This window comes from Salmo trutta, chromosome 36 (genome assembly GCF_901001165.1).
Source record: "Salmo trutta chromosome 36, fSalTru1.1, whole genome shotgun sequence".
Taxonomy (NCBI): domain Eukaryota; kingdom Metazoa; phylum Chordata; class Actinopteri; order Salmoniformes; family Salmonidae; genus Salmo; species Salmo trutta.
In genome coordinates, this window is record NC_042992.1 from 33,971,504 (window position 1) to 33,992,618 (window position 21,115).

The following is a 21,115-nucleotide window of genomic DNA, read 5'->3' on the forward strand; positions in this document are numbered from 1 at the left end:
TGGTATTTTTGCGGAAATAGTATTTACTACAGTGTTTTTTGCGGATAATAATGTAGTATTTACTATAGTATTCACAGTTTTCCACAACATCTATAGTAAGCATTACACGACCAAAGGATATTACAGTGTGTAATGTAGTATTCTACAGTATACTACAAAATTCTACAGTAAGCACTACACAATCGATGGATACTACAGTGTGTAGCATAGTATTCTACAGTTTACTATATAATTCTATAGTAAGTACTGTAAACGGTAAACGGTAGTATTTTTCATGTGGGAACTTTCCCAGCTGCCGTCTGCAGATTCTGTGGACAGGATTTAGTAACAATTAATCTTTTTGTCACGTCCTTACCAGTAAAAGGGGTCATTTGTCATTGTAGAATGGTCAGGGCGTGGCAGGGGGTGTTATTTTTGTGTGTTTTGGGGTTGGTTTGTTTCATGGGGATTTGTTCGAGTTTTCATTTTCTATGTTCATTTTCTATGTGTGGCCGAGTATGGTTTCCAAACAGAGGCAGGTGTCTTTCGTTGTCTCTGATTGGAAGCCATACTTAGGCAGCCTGCTTTTTCCTGTGGGGTGTGGATGGTTGTTTTTCGTATAGTCTATGTTACCTTATGGAACTGTCGTGTGTCGTTTTGTTAATTTTTGTTTAAGTGTTCACGTTACTCTAATAAAAGAAGATGAGCACTCAACACGCTGCGCTTTGGTCTAATCCTTCCGACAGACGTGACACTTTTATAACAGTATGTTGTTGGATTTGAATGACTGAATTCAACACAGGTATCAGTAGCAGACTTAAGGATATTATGTGTACACAAAATCCATTTGGCTGTAGTCATGGATTTACTGGGAAATACTAGCCTCCAGAAAAGGAGTCAGAAATACTTTCAGTCCCCTGAAGTGCAGCAGTAAAGCCTTGTTATGCCACTTGTTATACTATACCAAGGAAGAAGAAACCTCTCTCAACCGACTCACCCCTAGAAAATAGTGCAAGGTGGGGTTAGCTGAAACCCCACCTGCAATTGAGTGACGATCCTCCACACACCAAAAGATACTCGAAAGATAATCATGTTAATAATGACAAAATATCATGTCTAATGTTTTACAGAAACATTTGGTTTCATTCTTATAGATTCCATACTGTAAGTTTGATTTAAACATCTGTTTGGGGAACTTAAAGAAATTCTCCCCCTACAGACTCCCTTATTCGCGAGAGGTGTACCTCAAGACTTAATTCTCACTCCATTCTTATTTTCCCACTTTCTTTTATCAGGGTCCTAGTGGTTTCTGTACAAACTCAAGGCCGTCTTTCACCTTCAGGATATATTGTGGTAACATAACATCTTGGCAAACTCCTGTGACAGGAAAGCAAATCTCTTTGATGCTCACTCCTCTAACAAAGGCCATGGGCGATTTGGGATCGTAAAGATTTCACCAAATATATATGTCTAGTAACACACAGATGTATTCACAAACATTTACTAGGCATTTACTTAACTAGCGTCTAACTGGATCTAACTTAGGACAGTCAACTGTCAGCTGTAATGCATCACTATCATATGGCTATTGGCTATTCTACACAATATAATATACTACAACTACTAATACACTACACAGTAGGTCACAGTAGGTCATATGCTAAAGGTTTTGTAACCGTTGTAATATTATTTCAAAACGTCCCCATCAGTTTGCTTGTCGATACATTATGTGCCAGATCAGTCTTGTAAAGTGCCTGTACGAACACCTTATCACCAAGCTGGTCAATAGAAAAGTTCAACATATTTGAATGGTCAACATTTTCAAATTAGAAATGATACCTGTGGGCCTGATACACGTGTTTTATCCCTGCTCTCTCACAACTCCCATCAGTCTATTTCAGTCATCCTCTGCCTTTCCCCTACCTCTGTCAGTACATGTAATCCCCCTCTTTCTCCATATTTCTCCTCCCCTCTGAGCCCCTCGCTCTCTTCTGCCTCTACACCTCACGCTCCTCAAACACTTTCCCTCTCTCCCCCTTTCTCACCGGGTGTAACTCTACTCTGGGAGTTATATTTAGCACCGGTGTGACCCAACGTTCACCACTACACACTTCTCCACACCTCTCACTCTCTCTATCTCTCGCCCTCCGGGTGTATCTCTCAATCTCTCACTATCTCTCTGCTTGTCCGTCCCGCTGACCCTCAAGGATTTCTGTAAGGGGAGGTACGTGTGAATGGACCACGACATTTGGGCATGTTCGTAAAGCGGAAAGCATGCACGTTTATCATAAAGTATACAGAGAGACATCAATCCCTCAGTGTGGATTTGATCAACACTGCAAAACAGATTTCATCTCAATGAACATCATAACGGCTCTTTTTTGTAGTTTTCACAATGAAGTCACATACCTGGACACACCTGTGAGATAGTCAGGGTGGATTCAGATCAGAGAAAACAACATGAGAATAGATTATGACTCACGAGCTCTGCCTTATGACAGTTACGGATTCTATCCGTCAGTTTTTTTTTTAGCAACAGCTTGACAATGTAATGTGAAGAATTACATGTATTACACTGTCAAGCTGTTACTGATAACTCGGATGGATAAAATACATAACGGTCATGTTATGAATGTCACGGATCCCTCCGGAACTTTTATCACGCACACCTGTCCCCTGTTCCCACTGATTAGTACATGTATAAGTGTGCCCTTTGGTTTCTGTTGGGCTGTCCATTAGTGTTCCAAAGTCCGTTGGTCGTGTGAGTACCTCTGCTGTGTGTTTTGGGCTTTCGTGCCCTTGTGGATTGCGCAGATGATTACGGGTCTCGTCCCGTGTGATAATCATTGTGCGTGTGTGTTATTTATTCGAGGTACTCCTCGCTCTTTTGTTTGGGTCTCAACCCTGTGTGTTGAATACGTGTTTGTTTGGTCTTCGTCCCCGTGCCTTTACACGGCATGCTGTAATTTGGGTACAATAAAAAAAACGATTACGCATTCCTGCGTCTGTCTCCCGATCCATTATACCAAACGTGACAATGAATAATCACTGTAAGCGGTTGCAGGGCCTTCCCCTGCGCGTCGGGCCTGACAACACCCTTAACTGTATTCACAATAAAGTGGCAGCCTAATGGCACCAGCAGTGACACCAGAATATAAGAAGTCATTGTAGTAATAATAGTAGTAGTAGTAGTAACAAATAGGAATCTAACTATCTACTTTCTACTTTCTACTTTCTACTTTCTACTTTCTGCCTGCCTGCCTGCCTGCCTGCCTGCCTGCCTGCCTGCCTGCCTGCCTGCCTGCCTGCCTGCCTGCCTGCCTGCCTGCCTGCCTGTCTGTCTGTGCCTGGCTGTCTGTATGTTTGCTGGTTGGATCGACCTATAGGCGAGTGACATCTATAGCAATAGTCCACATGACGGGAATGTAAAGTCAAAGTCTTCCAGAGTATTAACCACATACATTCTCCGCATGTCTGTCAACAACTCTCCACATAACTCTCTATTGTGCCTGGCAATGGCATCTTGTTCAAATGAAATGGGAGGCCCCCAGGTGATCTCATTTCTTGATCCTCCCCAGCACAATGACAAGGAGAACAGAAACAAACTCCCGCTCCAAAAAAGTGACACTTCTCAATATAGCCCGGCTCCCCGGGTGACAGTGTAAACATACGGTTATCACAGTCCACATGGCCCCAACAAACACACACACATGTGCACACACACACACACACACACACACACACACACACACACACACACACACACACACACACACACACACACACACACACACACACACACACACACACACACACACACACACACACGACATATAGTACATGCACACACACACCCGCACGCAGATACACATGTGTAGACACACACACACACACCCATCACCATGTGGACACACAGACTAACAGCCTATGGCCTTAGCCAAAGGCCCACAGTATACTGTTTCCCTGTTAAATACAATACGCCACACCAATTTACATCCTGCGTGTTTCTTAAGAATCAAAAAAACATTCTGAACGTCCAATGGTTTAAGTCCCTCCAGATGTTTTGGAACAATCTGTTCCCCGGGGTCTTAGACTACGTGACGAGCGGAGATTACAAGCATATTCCACGTGCACAATTGGGTTTCCCCCTTCCCACACCACACCACACCGCTTTAAACCTAGATTTATCACCATGTAGGAAATCACACTTTCATGCAAACACATTTCTCCCAGGTCTATCTGAGAGCATGGAGAGGCACTTACCACCATACAATACCAAGGAGGTAGTTCAACTAACAAACATCTATGTCCTCTTAAAAATGCATTATGTTTGTGGGTAAACAACGAAAGGACTGAAAGGTGGAGAGGCTAATGAACAGGTGGCCGAGAAAGGCAGAGAGAGAAGGAGCAAGACGGTGAGAGAGAGTTGAGACGGAGACTGAAGGTGTGTGGTCCTCAGACACACAACACACCTGTTGCCATGAGCCTGTTGCCACAGTAACAGACCTGCTAAGAGGTCTCTGTGACCACCGTGACAATACTGTGTCCCTCCCCATGCTCCCTATGCAAGAGCAGGGACGACCCGATATGTCATGCAAGAGATTGCGCAAGATTCATTTCCGAGTTAGAGATGAAGTGGCAGAGATAGGTAGCGTTACACAGTGGTACACTGAGAGCGAATGGAATGAGATCAGAGGAGAAGTTACTGACAGAGGGATAGGAAGTGAGAGGAGAGAGACAGAGAGAGAGGAAGAGAGCGTGGGAGAAAGAGAACTGACCAGGGTCTGTTGGTATCTCAGAGCCTTCCTTTCCGACGCATCTGCGGCCATTGACACACTGTCACTGACCCAAAAATAAACCAGCTGTCGGTCTCAGCATTTCCAGCTCTGCGTTCGCGCCGGAGAGTACGCGCAGACACCCACACGCACACTGGAGACACACACAGAGAGATAGATACTCTCCCACACACACATTCTGACACAGTGTAAACGAGCCCTTGCAGTAGACCCCCCCCCCCTCTTCCCTCCACCACTCGGATTGCCCACCCCTGTCCTGGTAAGCAGTGCGTGTGAACGAGCAGAAGCCCCATGCCTCACTAACTCATCTCTCCCTCTATCGCTCCCTCTATCAGATAGGCAGCTCAGACTGTAGCAGTGGCTAATGGCGTACCCATCCTGTTGCCTGGGGCAACCCCCTAAGCCTTTGAGTACCTGTTAATTTGAATAGAGGTACAGCAGGGAAGGGGGGAAGAGAGAAAGAGAGAGAGAGAGAGAGAGATATCATTGGGCATGGCCTGCTGTGAGGGATGTTCCTCATTGGAGTTGGCACTGCACTATGATGAGGGTATGGCTATGGCACAGGCTGTTCTTTTGGCTTGTTGGGTTTGGAGCGTTTGGAGTGTTCAGGATATAGCAAGGTTCAGGGTCTAGCAACTGCCACTGTCTGATCCAGCAACTATGAGAGTTGAGGAAACAGATGTTGATATGCAATGCCCGTCAAAAAGAAAAACATTCGGAAGTCAGAAAAATATCCAAGGAGTTCAAGATACTACTGAACTTCATTAAAGATAAATTAATTAAAAGGCACAGAAAGGAGACAATTACATGATATGGTAGATGTACGGGAAGCATAGAGGTTTTAAGATTACAAGATGTTTTCAGAGCCCTTTAAAGCAGACTCTATAGCTCTGATGTTTTGGGTGTTTAAATTAAATGTTAACTGAAAACCTCCCTATGATGTCATACTCCTGAGGAGAATGAGCTCACCAATCAGTGGTCTACAGGAGGATGAGTTGGCCAATCAGTGGTCTACTTGCGTGAATATTTTTAACACCAATCTTACGCCCACACAATTCTGTTGTTGGGGTACGCCCACACAATTCCAACACAGAAAAGCTGCCTTTTAACATTCTTAATAACCAGTTTTTGGAAGGAAAACTATTTCACTCATATTGTAAGTAATTATAAGACATATTTCGTAAAAATCTGGAAACACTGGACGGTTACTTTAACAGTGTCACGATCGTCGTAATGATTGGACCAAGGCGCAGCGTGAGTAGCATTCAACATCTTTATTATAACGGGAAACTTCAGCAAAATACAAAAACAATAAATGATCAGACGAAACGTGAAGACAGTGAAGTGCAAATAGGCACCTACACAAAAACACAAAATAATATCCCACAAACACAGGTGGGAAAAACAGCTACTTAAATATGATCCCCAATTAGAGACAACGATTACCAGCTGCCTCTAATTGGGAATCATACAAATCACCAACATAGAAATAATAACCTAGAACCCCACATAGAAATAATAAACTAGAATACCCCCCAGTCACGCCCTGACCTACTTCACCATAGAGAAACAATGGCTCTCTATGGTCAGGGCGTGACAAACAGTTAACAGATGGACAAAAATAAGTTCCCATGAATGTTTGTCCGATGGTGTCGGAAAACTGCTGAGTGATTATAAAAAAACAAAGGAAACCCCAACATGACATTGCAAAGCCACACACCCTGTATACCCATGGAGGCTGCTGAGGGGAGGACGGCTCATAGTAACAGCTGGAATGGCTTCAATGGAATGGTAGCAACCACATGGAAACCATATTTGATACCATTCCATTGACTCCATTCCAGACATTACTATGAGCCGTCCTCTTTCAGCAGCCTCTACTGCTGTATACCGTACCAAACAACTGCAAGGCGGGGAATAATTCCATTGCCCCTCATTCATGAGCCACAGTGACAGTGCACCAAAAGACTGATACTACCTCAGTTACAGCACTTCCCCAATTCCCTCAGGGCCTGTGATTGTTGATAGGAGTGGAAAGACCAGTTTCACTTTGGGAAAAGTAATGGAGATGGGAGGTGTTGGCATTCAAGACTAGCCACGTTGAGGCAGTGTGAATCGACCACACCTTTGACCTTTGATGGAGACAGGTGATAAGGAGGAGACAAAAATAGTTTGAGATAGTTGTGAGGGCATCGCAAACCCACACGCTGTAGCACTTTACACACTAAGGGACACACTAAAAGCCCCAAACAGAACTCACCCTGTGCAGGTGATAAGGGTGAGGAGGAAAAGGTGCAGGAGAGGGCAGGGCTAACCTGGGAGAGTTACAAAGCAGACACAAGGAAAGAGACGCAACAGAAGAGGGAGATTGACAGATAGAGAAGTTGGGAAAGTGGGAGACGCCAATTGTCACATGCTGGGGTTACAATACAATGGAGGGTGATAGACGATCGTTAATATCAAAAGTGTGATTCTACTAGTGCTTCTTGTGAGGAGGGGCACTACAGAAGCTTTGGATGCTGAGGACATAATACCATTACACCATCATTGAGACTCAGCCTTACACAGGGAGCATGCCACGTAAGTTGACACAATAAAATAAGTGAATAAATGTACAGTTTTGGTTCAAATAAAGGGTAGAATACATTGTTGGTTAAAATACAAGGTGAAATATCCTAAAAGTTCCATGTTTGGTATCATGTGCGGGGTGTTTATGTGTGTGTCGGGTTGTGTGTGAGAAATGCATGTCAAAGAGCAATGCAGCCAGACTGGTTGAGTGACACAAACATACTTGGAAAGAGGTGAGGGAGGGAAAACTCAGAAATGCTGTCAGAATGTGCTTCCAAACAGCACTAAGCGGAGGAGTGTGCTGTGACCGTGACTCATTATTGTTACCTGAGAACAGTGACGGAAGTAGGTGACAAAACACACCCAAAGTTTCACGATCGAGTTTCACGATTGATTATGAAATAGGATACTGTGGATGAGAGGGGAACAGGTGACTTTCAAAGTGTTGAGTTTGATTTATCCTTTATGTAGACAGGTTGTGATTTATTTTGGTTGTGTTTATTTAGACATGCAGGTAGCCTAGCAGTTAAGAGCGTTGGGCCAGTAACTGAAAAGTTGCTGGTTTGAATACCTGAGCCGACTAGGTGAAAAACCTGCTGATGTGCCCTTGAGCAAGGCACTTAACCCTAATTGCTCCTGTAAGTCGCTCTGGATAAAAGCAACTGCTAAATGACTTAAATGTATTAAAGTAAGGGAAGATGGACATAGCATGGGTGCCAATCTGTTTCTAAGGATGTTATTATAGTATTCAAATCCTAAATATTAATATATAAACAACACAACCTGCGTAACTCAAGGTGACAGAGTATTTGATCCCTTTTGCCATTTTGAACATTTACCATGGCCCACTCTCTGTCCTCTCAAGTTGATTCAAATTGTAGTTCCTTTTGAAAAACAAATGTCCAGAGAGCTATGAATGGGTGTCCAATTGTTCCATACAACCAGTTGTTGTTTTATCTCTGTGGTGATCAAATGAAAACAGGGGCTGAGTCTGAAATGTCAGCCTGTCCACTATGTAGTGGGAACCATAGGGCCCTGGTCAAAAGTTGTCTACTACATAAGGAATAGGGTGCAATTTCAGACACAACACAAGTCTCTTCCTACTGTCTAGCCCCTAGTAATTACTTCTCACATTGACCTGCCCTGACCCTGCCAACTCCATTTCAATAATGATATCCTGTCCACTTCCACTGAATACTAGTCAGCAAGTAAGCCAGCCAGTCTGTCTTAGCATTTTTCAAACGTCATGCCCAAATCATATCAAAATAACTTCAAACAGCGGTGTCATCCGAGACTTAACAGTGAACAATAAAAGTCAGACTGTTTGATAATGAGGCCTATAAATTGTGAAGTTGAGTGTGACATATTGTACTGTGCCCAGACGGGCCAGGCCTATTGTGCAAACAATGCTGCGGTACCAACGCTCCGGCACGCCCAACCCATCCAGGGTTTTAACGTCTTTAGGACACACATCCCAAATACCAAGCGTGGGTTAACGCTCTAACGTTGCCAAGTTGGTGTCATACTGGACGCCCCTTGCTGAGCTATCAATATTGCCTTCTTATGCAGTCATTGTGTGTGTGATTGTACTATAGTCATAGTCATGAGACTGCACCTTAAATTGCCTCACCATTCAGACACTATCAGATCTACCCAGATACCATAGTTACTTATCTAGGGTTAATCTCAGTTCTGCATTCAACAATTGAGATGATATGATGATACTAGCAGTCAAAAACATATGTACACAGTGTAACAAAAACATGTTAAAAATACTCACATTGTCATTGTTATTAATTGGGGGGGGGGGAGTGCAAGACATGCAACATGGAGTGAATACGGAAATTGTATGTAAAGTACACAAACTGTACAGTCTTTTTCCGTTCTCTGAAGCAGCCACTGATCAGCCTAGATGGAGCTAACGGACTCCAGACGCCCTTATATGTGTCTTGTGTGACAGCGGAAGGTGTTGGACACTCCATGCTGGGTCATCGCAGCCCGAAAGGCTTTATGAGGCTGCTGACCGACGGTAATCTAATGATGATATATCCGTGTGTGTTCCTCCTCAGGATGTCATCCTACTCTGACGCCGATAACCAGTGTCAACCGGGGAAGACCATCTGCGGTGAGCGCTCCTCTCCTCCTCGCTCCACTCCTCTCTCGTTTTTCTCCCGGGTCCCCTTGTCTTTCCCCTTCTACAACTTACTGCATGTGCACAAGCTGTTGGGACTCCGAGCCAAAGGCATTGCTTGAAAACACTCCATACATTTGGACTCTTTAGATTCGATAGACAATATTATGGAAATGATAAGGAAGTGTTTAACCATGTGACAGTCAGCTGTCCATTGATAGATTTCTTGTGAGGTGAGTTTTTGCTATTATTCCCATCGGTGTAAAAAGTGCGACGGAACATTCTGCCACAAACTGGTTGTCCAATTACTGAGATTGTATTTGTGCTTACACATGATCATCATCACAGTAAATACATTCGATAAATATGGCTATCTCTCCGGGTGGAGACGGTTGTTCCCTTGCCCAGCCTTTACCAAACAGAGCTGTAACAAAGGTGTTGCAACCAACACAATAAAGCCACTTCAAACAGCTAGAAAACACCTTGGATACATAGAATAGAAAGCAGCGGAACTGTGAAATAAATATAGATACATGTGAAATATAGTTAGGAGGGGCTGGTTTTAGTAGGCACCAAACGCAGGGGGAAAAAAGACCTAGACTTTGTTTCCGCTGCGTGCCCTAATACAATACTATACAATACAATATTTTCTGATCCATTATACAAAGATAAGAGAAATGTGTTGTGTTTGCTGTCACAGTACTCAGATCCACCATGCACACAAGACAGGCTGGGAGCAGCACAGGGTCAGCCACATTGTCAGCCGCAATGTCAGCCACAGAGCAGCGCAGGCTAGGAGAAAGAGAGTTCAGACTCCCCAGAAGCTTCTAAGGAACAAGAACAGCTGATTGATGATGCATCATGGATCACCTGAAAATGAATCAAAACCAGATTGTTAAATTCTTATCAATTGGCTTTAAACATTCTAGTGACGTTGTATGGCACAGAGTAGCTTGACTTAGCCAAACAATCAAGGTGTGGTGCAAACATACTGCACCACCACCCACACCTTTTTCAGTATGCTATTTAAGGAGCACTTAAAGGCCCAGTGCAGTCATGTGATTTTCCTGTGTTTTGAATATATTTGAATATATTTCCACACTATGAGGTTGTAATAAAATGATGATAATACCCTTTTAGTGTAAGAGCTGTTTGAAAAGATCGGCTGAAATTTCAGCCAGTTTTTTGGGGATGGTATTTTGGCCTGCCTGGTGACATCACCATGCGGTAAATTAGTTAATAGACCAATAAGAAAGAGAGTTCCACATTTCTCTGCCAACAATAACTAGTTTTCAATGTTTTCCCTCCCCACACAGACCACTCCCAGGCAGTCCTAGCAAAATTCTTGCTTGAGAAATGTCTCTTTGCTAAGAAGCTTTTTTTAAAAAAACATTTTAATTGACAACAATCACAGTATGGTACTTAATTGTTACCCAGAAATGATTTGAAATTGAGATAAAAACGGCTGCATTGGACCTTTAAATGAAAGGAGTGTAAATAAGTAACTTATGAATATGATAGGAATGACGAGCACTAAATCATCCCTGACAAACAGTCTGAAATACATTCCTATTGGCATGTACTGTTCTTGCTACTTCAAGTTTATCCTACTTCCTACTCAAAACAAATCCTAGACCACACCTGTTTTCTTTTAAGTGTCATGTACCACACTGAGTGGACAAAACATTAGGAACACCTTCCTAATATTGAGTTACACTACCTTTTGCCCTCAGAACAGCCGGGGAATGGACTCCACAAAGTGTCGAAAGTGTTCCACAGGGATGCTGGCCCCAATGCTTCCCACAGTTGGGTGGTGGACTTGATACACATTCTTGATACACATGGGAAACTGTTGATCATGAAAAACCCAGCAGCGTTGCAGTTTTTGACACACTCAAAATGGTGCGCCTGGCACTTACTACCATACCCCGTAGGTTTCTGCACTACTTTCCTACCATCTATAGCATTTCTTAATATTGTGTAGTTCCTTTGGCTTTGATACCTCATGATTGAGTATTGCTCCGTTCAGGTAGACTGTGACTTTACTGTGATCTGATAGCGGTGTAAGTGGGCTGACTGTGAACGCTCTGAGAGACTCTGGGTTGAGGTCAGTGATAAAGTCATCTAAGGTACTACTGCCAAGGGATGAGCTGTAGGTGTACCTACGATAGGAGTCTCCTCGAAGCCTACCATTGACTATGTACAAACCCAGTGTGCTACAGGGCTGCAACAGTGACCCATTGTTTTGTCATAGTTGTGTCTAGGGGAGCATATCTGGAAGGGAATACTGTCACCTCCTGGTAGGTGTTTGTCCCCCTGTGTGCTGAGAGTGTCAGGTTCTTGTCCAGTTCTGGCATTTAGGTCACCACAGACTAGTCCCCCTCAAGGACAGAGAAGCTGTCATTGTTAAAGTATGAGTTTTCTATTGGGAGTATATAGGTAGTACACATGAGGACATTTTTCTCTGTTGAGATAATTTCCTTATGAATTTCTAGCCAGACCTAACCCACTATAATTTAATAGAGTAAGTTAGGTCTGCTCTATACCACATTAGCATACCCCCTGAATCTCTACCCTGTTTCACACCTGGTAGTTTGGTGGATGGGACTACCAGCTCTCTGTAACCTAGAGGGCAACCAGTGGGTCCGTCTCCTTTATACTATGTTTCTTGTAGGATGACAATGTCTGTATTTCCAATTTCTTTGATGAAGTCTGGGTTCCTGCTCTTTAGGCCAAAGGCAGATGACATCAGACGTATATGTCAGGATGAGATGGTAAAAGCTTTGTGTTCCATAGTGTGTAGTGTTGTTTTCGTGTGGTTTAGGACCGGACCATTACAGTCAGTGTGGGCAGAGCGGGGGGGGGGGGGGGGGGGGGGGGGGGGCAGAAAAGGCATATGTCTGATATGAGGGGGGCCTATATAGGATGTGGCCAGAGTTTGTTTGGGGTGGTCTCAGCTGGTTGAGGTGTGGCTGGTGAGGATGTGGTCTGGGTGTAGGTCCTCTTGGCGTGGGTTCTCTCTGTGCAAGTCCTTCGGGAGGGGGTCTTGCAGGTCTGGGAGGGTGTCTCGCTGGTCTGGGTTGGGTGTCCGTTGTTCTGTTGCTCCTGTGTGAGGTGCTGGGGCTTGCGGTTGAGGGTGATGTCCTTCAGTGTCCTGGCAAAAGTTGGGATTACTGCCTTGTAGAGGTGGACCTGGTTGTAAAAGGCTGTTCAAGTCCAGGGTGGAGTGGTGGGCCAGGTAGACATTAGGTGGGGTTTGGGCCTGTTGCTCTGCACCTAATGTCTACCTGGCTCATCAGGTTGTTTTTGCCTGTGTGAATTATAATGTGGCTGGGGGACCCACGTCTGTCCTCTGACAACAGCTCCAGGGCATACCTAGTGTTTGGGCACCAGAGTTTAGTCTCTCTCTCTCTCTCCCTCTCTCTCAGAGATCACAGTGTATGAACAGGAAGTGATCATCGTGCCCGTCCTGCTCCTTGCAAGCTTCCTGGTCTCTCTGCTAATCGTTCTCCTGCTGAGGTACTGCCCTGGAAAGGAAAACCGCAGACGCCCCACAGTAACCCTAGCCCGACCACACAGCACCAGCAGGTCGAGCAGACACACACAGAGGAAAAGTGCCAGATGGAACCTACAGGGCATTGAGGGTAAGTTGGTGTGCACATTGATGTAGTGCCAATGAGCTTGACTGATGAGCCAGCACAAGTATCTTCCCACTATGCACAAGTCTCTCTAGAGTCTAGACAAATGGCAATGAATCAATGCTCCAGCTTAACACATCTTTACAAGTTGTGTTGTCAGTTGTGACAGAGAGGACGAGTTGGAAAGGGGAAGCGCGTCACCGGTCACATTACTGCCCTAGCTAAAGATGAGCACAGTACCCGCTTGCATTTTAATCCCTGCCTACCCAAACTCGTGATTTGTTGGGAGAGTTGTCTGTCTGATGAGGACCCTCCCCTGAATAGTTTTTTTCTCCCCCCCTTTCGAATTGTCATATAGAAGCCGACATCCTCCCCAGACCTTGTGTTGTTACTGCCTAGCTTCCCACTGGGCAAACCACATCATTTCAATGTGGAAATTAGGGTAATATTTGGTTGGGACGTTGATCAATGAGATTTCCGCCTTTATTCACACTCAAAAAGAAAGCAAGAAGTTTGTTGAATTCCCAATGTGTTATCACTATGCTTTCAACCATCTAAAAGCACAACCAAATTCCATTGGAAATACAATGTCAGATATTTTGTATTTATACAACAATTGAATGTGTTATTACTGTGCAGTTGAGTTTACATTAAAAGTACATAGTGCAAGTGATACATACTGTTGAAGATTCTGTACAGATTATTAGAGCAATTGTAAAGATCTCCACAGACCTACGATCTTTGCATGCTAACTCAATATTAGGAAGGCGTTCCTAACGTGCGGTATACTCCGTGTAGTTACAAGAGGTTAACCTCAAAATGTGGCCATGGATGCATTACACATTTTAAAGTTGAATAAATACTGTTACATTTGTTTGTACAATAGCCTTAACTTTAGGCTATTTAGTGTTTTACAAAAGTAATATTGACTTGTGTTTGGTTGACAGTGCAGCCAAATATTGACATTTAAAGGAGATCTAATGCTTGGTTCATCTGAGCCACTGGCTTAATCATATTATTTAACTTTTTTGGTTTAGTTGAAGACCTAAATCCAACATGTCATTTGTTAACTTTGTCGACAAGTTAATTGGCTATTTACTGTATTGCAAAAGTTTGGTTGTCCACACAACCAAATATCGACATTTGTATCTTTTGTGCCACTGACTTAGTCTGACTTTAACTCCAGCTTTTCTACAAATGAATTATTGATATATTGCATTAACGTCTCCTTCTCAACCAAGAATCAAAGTTGAAAAATATAACTAAATCACATCAAACTTTATTTAAAGTGTATTTCAAGTTTAATTTGATTTAATTTCCTATTCTATTCTATTCTTTAACTTGTATTTTTGGTTGAGATGGAGACATGAATCCAACATATCAATTATTCATTTGTAGACAAACTGTGATTAAAGGCTGATTAAGTCAGTGGAACAGATGGAACTATTCAAGCAGAAGATCTCCTTCAAATATTAATATTTGGTTGCGATGACAACCAAACACAATTCAATATCCAGTTTGTCTACAAATTAATAATTGATATGTTGGGTCTCCATCTCAACCAAAGTTAAATAATATGACTAAATCTAATCAAACTTTAAATGTACTATTTTTTAACTTTGATTTTTAGGTTGAGATAGAGACGTGAATCCAACATATTAATGATTAACTTAAAGATTACATTTGAATTCAACCAAAGCTTGAAACCTTAGGCCTATATGTATTGTCTATGTTTTGTTTAACCCTGGGTTAAATTGAAACAATAGCTGTTGATGACATTTCATTTGCTCTGTTAAAACTACCCTTTTGGAATGACTTCAATAGCAACAGTGAATATATTCTTCTACTAAGAGGCCTCTCAATAATCATTCTCACAATAGCACATTGATAGTAGGCTGTGACCAATATAAAAGCTGGGCTTGGTTAAAACCCTGGATGGGAGACCAAATGAATAGTTGTAAATCAACTCTCCAGTAGGACGTGCCGCCCAGTCTATTGTTTTTTAAATTCTGATAGTGGATATAACGTTGAAGTTCTGACATTGTTTCAAAGGTACAAATTCAACATATTTTAGGTGTGTCTATGTTGAAAATTGGTTACAATGACGACATAATCCTGTGATTGAAATGTATTTTCTCAAAACAGTTACTTTTTCAAATCCAGTTCATTTTCAAGTTAGATTCCACATCACAGTACTTTGACATCTTACATTGAAACACTGAAGCACACGTTTGTGCCCAGTGGGTTACGTTGCACCAAGGTCAGAGATATCCGAAACTAACTCTGTACTAGAACTACAGTAGAGTAGTAAGTATTTACAAACTGTGTAAAACTCATACTTAGTCAATTGCTTAAGCCCAATGATTGCCATATGGTTTATTTAATTTTTTTAATGTAAATGTTTGCCAAAACTAGACAAACTCCTGGCATATATTAATCTACTGGAATATGGTGTATTTATCTACTTTAAAAAGCCTGCATTGGCAGAAACTTATGTTTGTTTTGTAATGCATGAGTTGCATCTCTAGGTCTCTTCTATGCAGTGGTGGAAAAAGTACCCAATTGTCGAACTTGAGTAAAAGTAAAGATAGCTTAATAGAAAATGGCTCAAGTAAAAGTGAAAGTCACCCAGTAAAATACTACTTGAGTAAAGTCTGAAAGTCTTTGGTTTTCAATATACTGTACTTATGTATTGAAAGTACATTTAATTGCTGAAATATACTTAGGTATCAAAAGTAAAAGTATAAATAATTTAAAAAATCCATATATTAAGCAAACCAGACGGCAGCATTTTTTATTATTTTTTAAATTTATGGATAGCCAGGGGCACACTCCAACACTTAGACATCATTTACAAATGAAGCATGTGTGTTTAGTGAGTCCACCAGATCAGAGGCAGTAGGGATGACCAGGGATTTTCTCTTGAGTGTGTGAATTGGACCATTTTCCTGTTACTTTTGGGTGTCAGGGAAAATGTATGGAGTAAAAAGTACCTTATTTTCTTTAGGAATGTAGTGAAGTAAAAGAAAAGTTTAAAAAAAATTGTAAAGTACAGATACCCCAAAAAACGACTTAAGTAGTAGTTTAAAGTATTTTTACTTAAGTATTTTACACCACTGCATATATAATTTGATATATATGCAATACCCATCTCTTTACCTGCAGCTCCTCCTGAGCTGAACCCTCTGGAGCATGAGGAGTTACCTATGAGCACTCCGACCCGGCGTGACACCCCAGCCACGTTGTCTGCCGTACCGGAGACGCCCAGAGAGAGACTGCATGGCTCTTTCAACCTGGTCACTCCGCTGCCCCTCTCGTTCTCTGTCAAACCGGACGACTCTGTCACCCTCTACAGGGCAAGGATGGACAACAGAGACGTGGTTCTACGGACACTTAAAGGTAACATGCTTTGATATTCATTGGAATTATAAAATCGACGCTCCCATCCAGAGACTGACACTCAGTGTATTGTCAGACCTTGAGGCTTATACGAGTATAAAACCTGCAATCTTGGGGATGTTATCTTGTCTTTGTGTTACTATGAAATCTTGTGATCTTAACTCGATATTCAAATCAAAAGACCTAGTCCAACCCATAGCAAAATTGACTAACTTTCCCATGAGTACCCTACTGCCAGATAAAGGAGAAAAACATACAACAGTTTAAGATCAGTTTAAGCAAGGCAAGGTGAAGAATCTCTAATCTTGATAGTATAATGAGTAGTTATTTGAATGTAAGGTGATTTGTAGATCAGTGATTCTATGCAGTCTGACTGCAACGTAGTCAATCTCAACACGTACCTTTTCTCACCCCAGAAACAGCCGATGACAGTGAGCGCCAGTCCTTCCTGGGCTTTGCCTCCTTCCTGTCTGAGCTGGGGCCCCACCCTTTTCTGCCTGGTCTGATGGGCGTGGTCTCCCTACGTACCCCCCTCATAACCGTGATGGAGGAACTGGTGCACAGGGACCTGCTGGGGTTCCTATGGAGGTGTCGACAGGTATGGTACTCCCATAGAGTTAGATAGAGGACTCATCGTTATATCTGTGCCATTATAGCGTCTGTGACATCATGGGCAGCATCATTGAGGCTACAACCCATAGGAATCACCACCCAATTGACTACTTTAAAATGGGCGAAGCACGGTAGAAGCCCTCAATAGCAATGTCCATGCTAAAACGGCTTGAATCCATGATGAGTCCTCTATCCAACTCTGTGGGTACTCCTACTGTAAGTTACCAAATAGCTGGGGGTGTTCCGTAGGGAGAACACTGTTTTAAACAGAGTGAAATGGAGAGGTAGCCTACTTGAACTTGTCCAATGACAAGTTATTGTTTCACCAAAATGTTTTGCTACGGACTGGAGTATACTGAACACTACCCTGATATGTTAGGAAACGGCCCAAACTAGAGATCTGCCCGCACATCTTTTACGTAAATTGTCGTCAGTTTGCCTGAAAATTCTAGTTGTATGTGGGTCTCAAGAGGCTGAGCAAACACTCTGTAACTCATGTAGACTACAGTGAATATGGACATGATCATTAGTGATAGTGTGAGTGGAAACTCACAGTGCTCTTTCTTGGCAGGACACAGGTGTGGAGTCCCCATGCGATATCACAGAGCAGCGCATCTTCACCATGGGAGGACAAGTGGCTTCTGCTCTGGTTGGTCTCTCTCCCTCTCGCTCTCCTTCCCACACATCAAGTGATCATCCATCTCTGTCATTTTGTCTACAATTAAAAATGATAGTTCAAGTTGAGTGCGTATGTTATAAAATGTCAATCTGATGATTACATCATTCTTATTCAGAACTGTATAAGCACTGTGACAACCGCTGATGTAAATTATCATTTGATTTGAACCTATTGGTAGGGGCCAAGAGTTTTACCTATGTTTTTAAAAAACTCCTGGCCATAACTACTTGATTAGTCTGTATGAATGGCTTTCATACGCTTGAATGTCACATAGCCATATTAAAACACAACATCTTCTCTAATTGTGTATTCAGGAATACCTGCACGGTCAGAGCTGTATCCATGGCAATGTTGGAGCTCGGAGCGTGTTGGTTGGTCGAGACCTAACGGCTAAACTGTGGGGATTGGGTCCAGCATACTGTAAGAAAACACAAGCAGGAACTCCAGGAGAGCTGCAGAACATTGAGATGAGGAAGTGGCAGGCTCCAGAAGTATTGGCAAGGAGACCTGTCAGCCAAAGCAGTGACATGTAAGTCGCCAATCTGATTGGACATATCCATTACACAAATTATCAAAAATACATGTGATTTTTTTACTTCCACAATGAACTCTCCGACCATCCTTTTTTCCAGCTGGTCTTTTGGTATTCTGCTCCATGAAATAGTGACACTAGGTAAATGCTTTTCTAAATAAATAATGTATCATTACTGGTCTACTGAACTGCTATAACCATCACTAATCGGAAAAACATTTATCTCATTATTATAATGTTTATCTTGTATACACACCCTAATTCATAATTTATTCCTCCACTTTGTAGGTGACCCACCATTCCCTAATGTCATGGCCGGCGATCTTCTTCAATACCTCCAGAGAGGAAAGTCTCAGAAGAGACCAGCTAATTGTTCTAACTCACTGTAAGAGACCACATTAAGTAATAATACATGAATGATTACCTGATATACGACAGAAAACATATGATTATAACAGTGCTGTAATAGTTCACTTCGACATTGGTAAAGATGGCCACAACGATTACCACAAAACAAGTTACATTGGTTACAGAAGCTACTGTATCTTTTTCAGGTATTCCATAATCAAGTCCTGTGGCCAGTTCACTCCACACGAGCGCCCTGCATTGGCTGAGGTGATCCAGAAGCTCCAATCAGGAGAGAAGAGTGCCAACAATAGGACAGTTCTTCGAGTGCCTGAGCCACTGGACATTGAGAAGTACCTGCGGGAGGCGGGATTTGGAGAGGCCTACAATTACGTTGTTCTCTGATTGGCTCCTGCGATGGTCGTTTAAATCAAGGTCTACATTACGTTCAGTGTTGCTTTTCTCACATTATCATGAAGACTGCTGGGAGAGCGTTTTAAATGTCAAAACAACACAACTTGTTTAGCTTTAGGTCCCTTACTATGCTCAATACAACATAAGTGACTGATGAAACGCTCAGGTATTAACACATATAGCATTCGGAATGTATTCAGACCCCTAGACTTTTCCACATTTTGTTACGTTACAGCCTTATTCTAAAATGGATTACATTTTTTTAAATCCTCAGCAATCTACACACAATACCCCATAATGACAAAGAGAAAACAGGTTTTTAATCATTTTTGCAAAAAACAGAAATACCTTATTTACATAAGTATTCAGACCCTTTGCTATGAGACTCGAAACTGAGCTCAGGTGCATCCTGTTTCCATTGATCATCCTTGAGCTGTTTCTACAACTTGATTGGAGTCCACCTGTGGTACATTCAATTGATTGGACATGATTTGGAAAGGCACACACCGATTTATATAAGGTCCTACAGTTGACAGTGAATGTCAGAGCAAAAACCAAGCCATGAGGTCGAAGGAATTGCCCGTAGAGCTCCGAGACAGGATTGTGTCGAGGCACAGCTCTGGGGAAGGGTAACAAAACATTTCTGCAGCATTGAAGGTCCCCAAGAACACATTGGCATCCATCATTCTTAAATGTAAGAACTTTGGAACCCCCAAGACTCTTCCTAGAGCTGGCCGCCCGACCAAACTGAGCAATCGGGGGAGAAGGGTCTTTGTCAGGGAGGTAACCAAGAACCCGATGGTCACTCTGACAGAACTCTAGAGTTCCTCTGTGGAGATGGGAGAACCTTCCAGATGGAAAACCATCTTTGCAGCACTCCGCCATTCAGGCCTTTATTAAGCCACTCCTCAGTAAAAGGCACAAGACAGCCCGCTTGGAGTGTGCCAAAAGGCACTTAAAGACTCTCAAACCGTGTGAAACAAGATTATCTGGCTTGATGAAACCAAGATTGAACTCTTTGGCCTGAATGCCAAGTGTCACGTCTAGAAGAAAACTGCCACAATCCTTACGGTGAAGCATGGTGGTGGCAGCATCATGCCGGGGGGATGTTTTTCAGCGGCAGGGACTGAGAGACTAGTCATGATCGAGGCAAAGATGGAAGAGAGCAAAGTACAGAGAGATCCTTGATGAAAACCTGCTCAAGAGCGCTCAGGACCTCAGACTGGGCCACGACCCTAAGCACACAGCCAGGCCAACGCAGGAGTGGCTTTGGGACAAATCTCTGAATGTCCTTGAGTGGCCCAGCCAGAGCCCGGACTTGAACCTGATTGAGCATCTCTGGAGAGACCTGAAAATAGCTGTGCAGCAAGAATGGGAGAAACTCCCCAAATACAGGTGTGCCAACAAGCTTGTATCGTCATACACTAGAAGACTCGAGGCTGTAGACGCCGCCAAAGGTGCTTCAACAAAGTACTGAGTAAAGGGTCTGAAAACTTATGTAAATGTAATATTTCTGTTTTTTTATTTTTTATAAACCCGCAAAAAATGTCTAACAACCTGTTTTTGCTTTATCACTAAGGGGTATTGTGTGTAGATTGATGAGGGAAAAAAACGATTTCATACATTTTAGAACAAGGCTGTATGTAACCTAACCAAATATAGAAAAAGTCAAGGGGTCTGAATACTTTCCGAAGGCACTGTACTTATATTGTGTATTTAAAGAATAATATATGTATATTTCTATATTTGTCCACTGAATATCTATGTGGCTCCGAAGGCCGAAGGACAACAAAATGAAGATTCCCTGCTTGCTGCAGGTTCTAATGCCAGTGACTTCCAAGGCCCTACCTGGGTCTCTATCCCACACTAGCTCTATATCTCTACTGTACATGGTCACTCGCACTTTAACCCTTTAAACAACCACAGTGCCATCAAATAGAAATGGCTAAGTGCCTCATCATCATAAAACCTAGCCCAGCAGGGAAAGTAAGTAAATCCGCTCAAAAACTATCTTTTGTAAAT

The 21,115-nt window shown here is 42.7% G+C and overlaps 2 protein-coding genes across 3 annotated transcripts in view; one reads left to right on the top strand and one right to left on the bottom strand.

The window, feature by feature from the left end:
• Nucleotides 1-4,908, bottom strand: part of LOC115176160 (chloride channel protein 1) — a 35,989-nt gene extending 31,081 nt beyond the window's left edge. Inside the window, exon 1 of the mRNA XM_029735993.1 lies at nucleotides 4,758-4,908. Coding sequence (XP_029591853.1) covers nucleotides 4,758-4,808 — 51 coding nt within the window. The 5' untranslated portion in view covers nucleotides 4,809-4,908. The remainder of the gene's footprint in view (nucleotides 1-4,757) is intronic.
• A 1,982-nt stretch (nucleotides 4,909-6,890) lies between these two features.
• Nucleotides 6,891-19,193, top strand: LOC115176176 (tyrosine-protein kinase STYK1-like). Of its 2 annotated transcripts, XM_029736029.1 has the most exons (10): nucleotides 6,891-7,355; nucleotides 9,413-9,468; nucleotides 12,903-13,118; nucleotides 16,278-16,511; nucleotides 16,928-17,109; nucleotides 17,695-17,772; nucleotides 18,117-18,331; nucleotides 18,435-18,475; nucleotides 18,623-18,719; nucleotides 18,889-19,193. In XM_029736029.1, the coding sequence occupies exons 2-10, from the start codon at nucleotides 9,414-9,416 to the stop codon at nucleotides 19,082-19,084; spliced, it is 1,314 nt and encodes a 437-aa protein (XP_029591889.1). In that variant the 5' UTR covers nucleotides 6,891-7,355; nucleotide 9,413; the 3' UTR covers nucleotides 19,085-19,193. The 2 variants fall into 2 exon arrangements, with proteins under 2 accessions (XP_029591889.1, XP_029591888.1); XM_029736028.1 differs by lacking the exon at nucleotides 6,891-7,355 and having other exon boundaries at nucleotides 9,236-9,468.
• The last annotated feature ends 1,922 nt before the right edge of the window (nucleotides 19,194-21,115 follow it).

Bases quoted from the DNA above. Each gene is read 5' to 3' on its own strand.
- LOC115176176 (XM_029736028.1), top strand. From the start codon at position 9,324: ATGCTGGGTCATCGCAGCCCGAAAGGCTTTATGAGGCTGCTGACCGAC. The intron at 17,773-18,116 runs GTTGGTCTCTCT...TTGTGTATTCAG, and splicing joins GACAAGTGGCTTCTGCTCTG to GAATACCTGCACGGTCAGAG. The intron at 18,476-18,622 runs GTAAATGCTTTT...TCCACTTTGTAG, and splicing joins CCATGAAATAGTGACACTAG to GTGACCCACCATTCCCTAAT.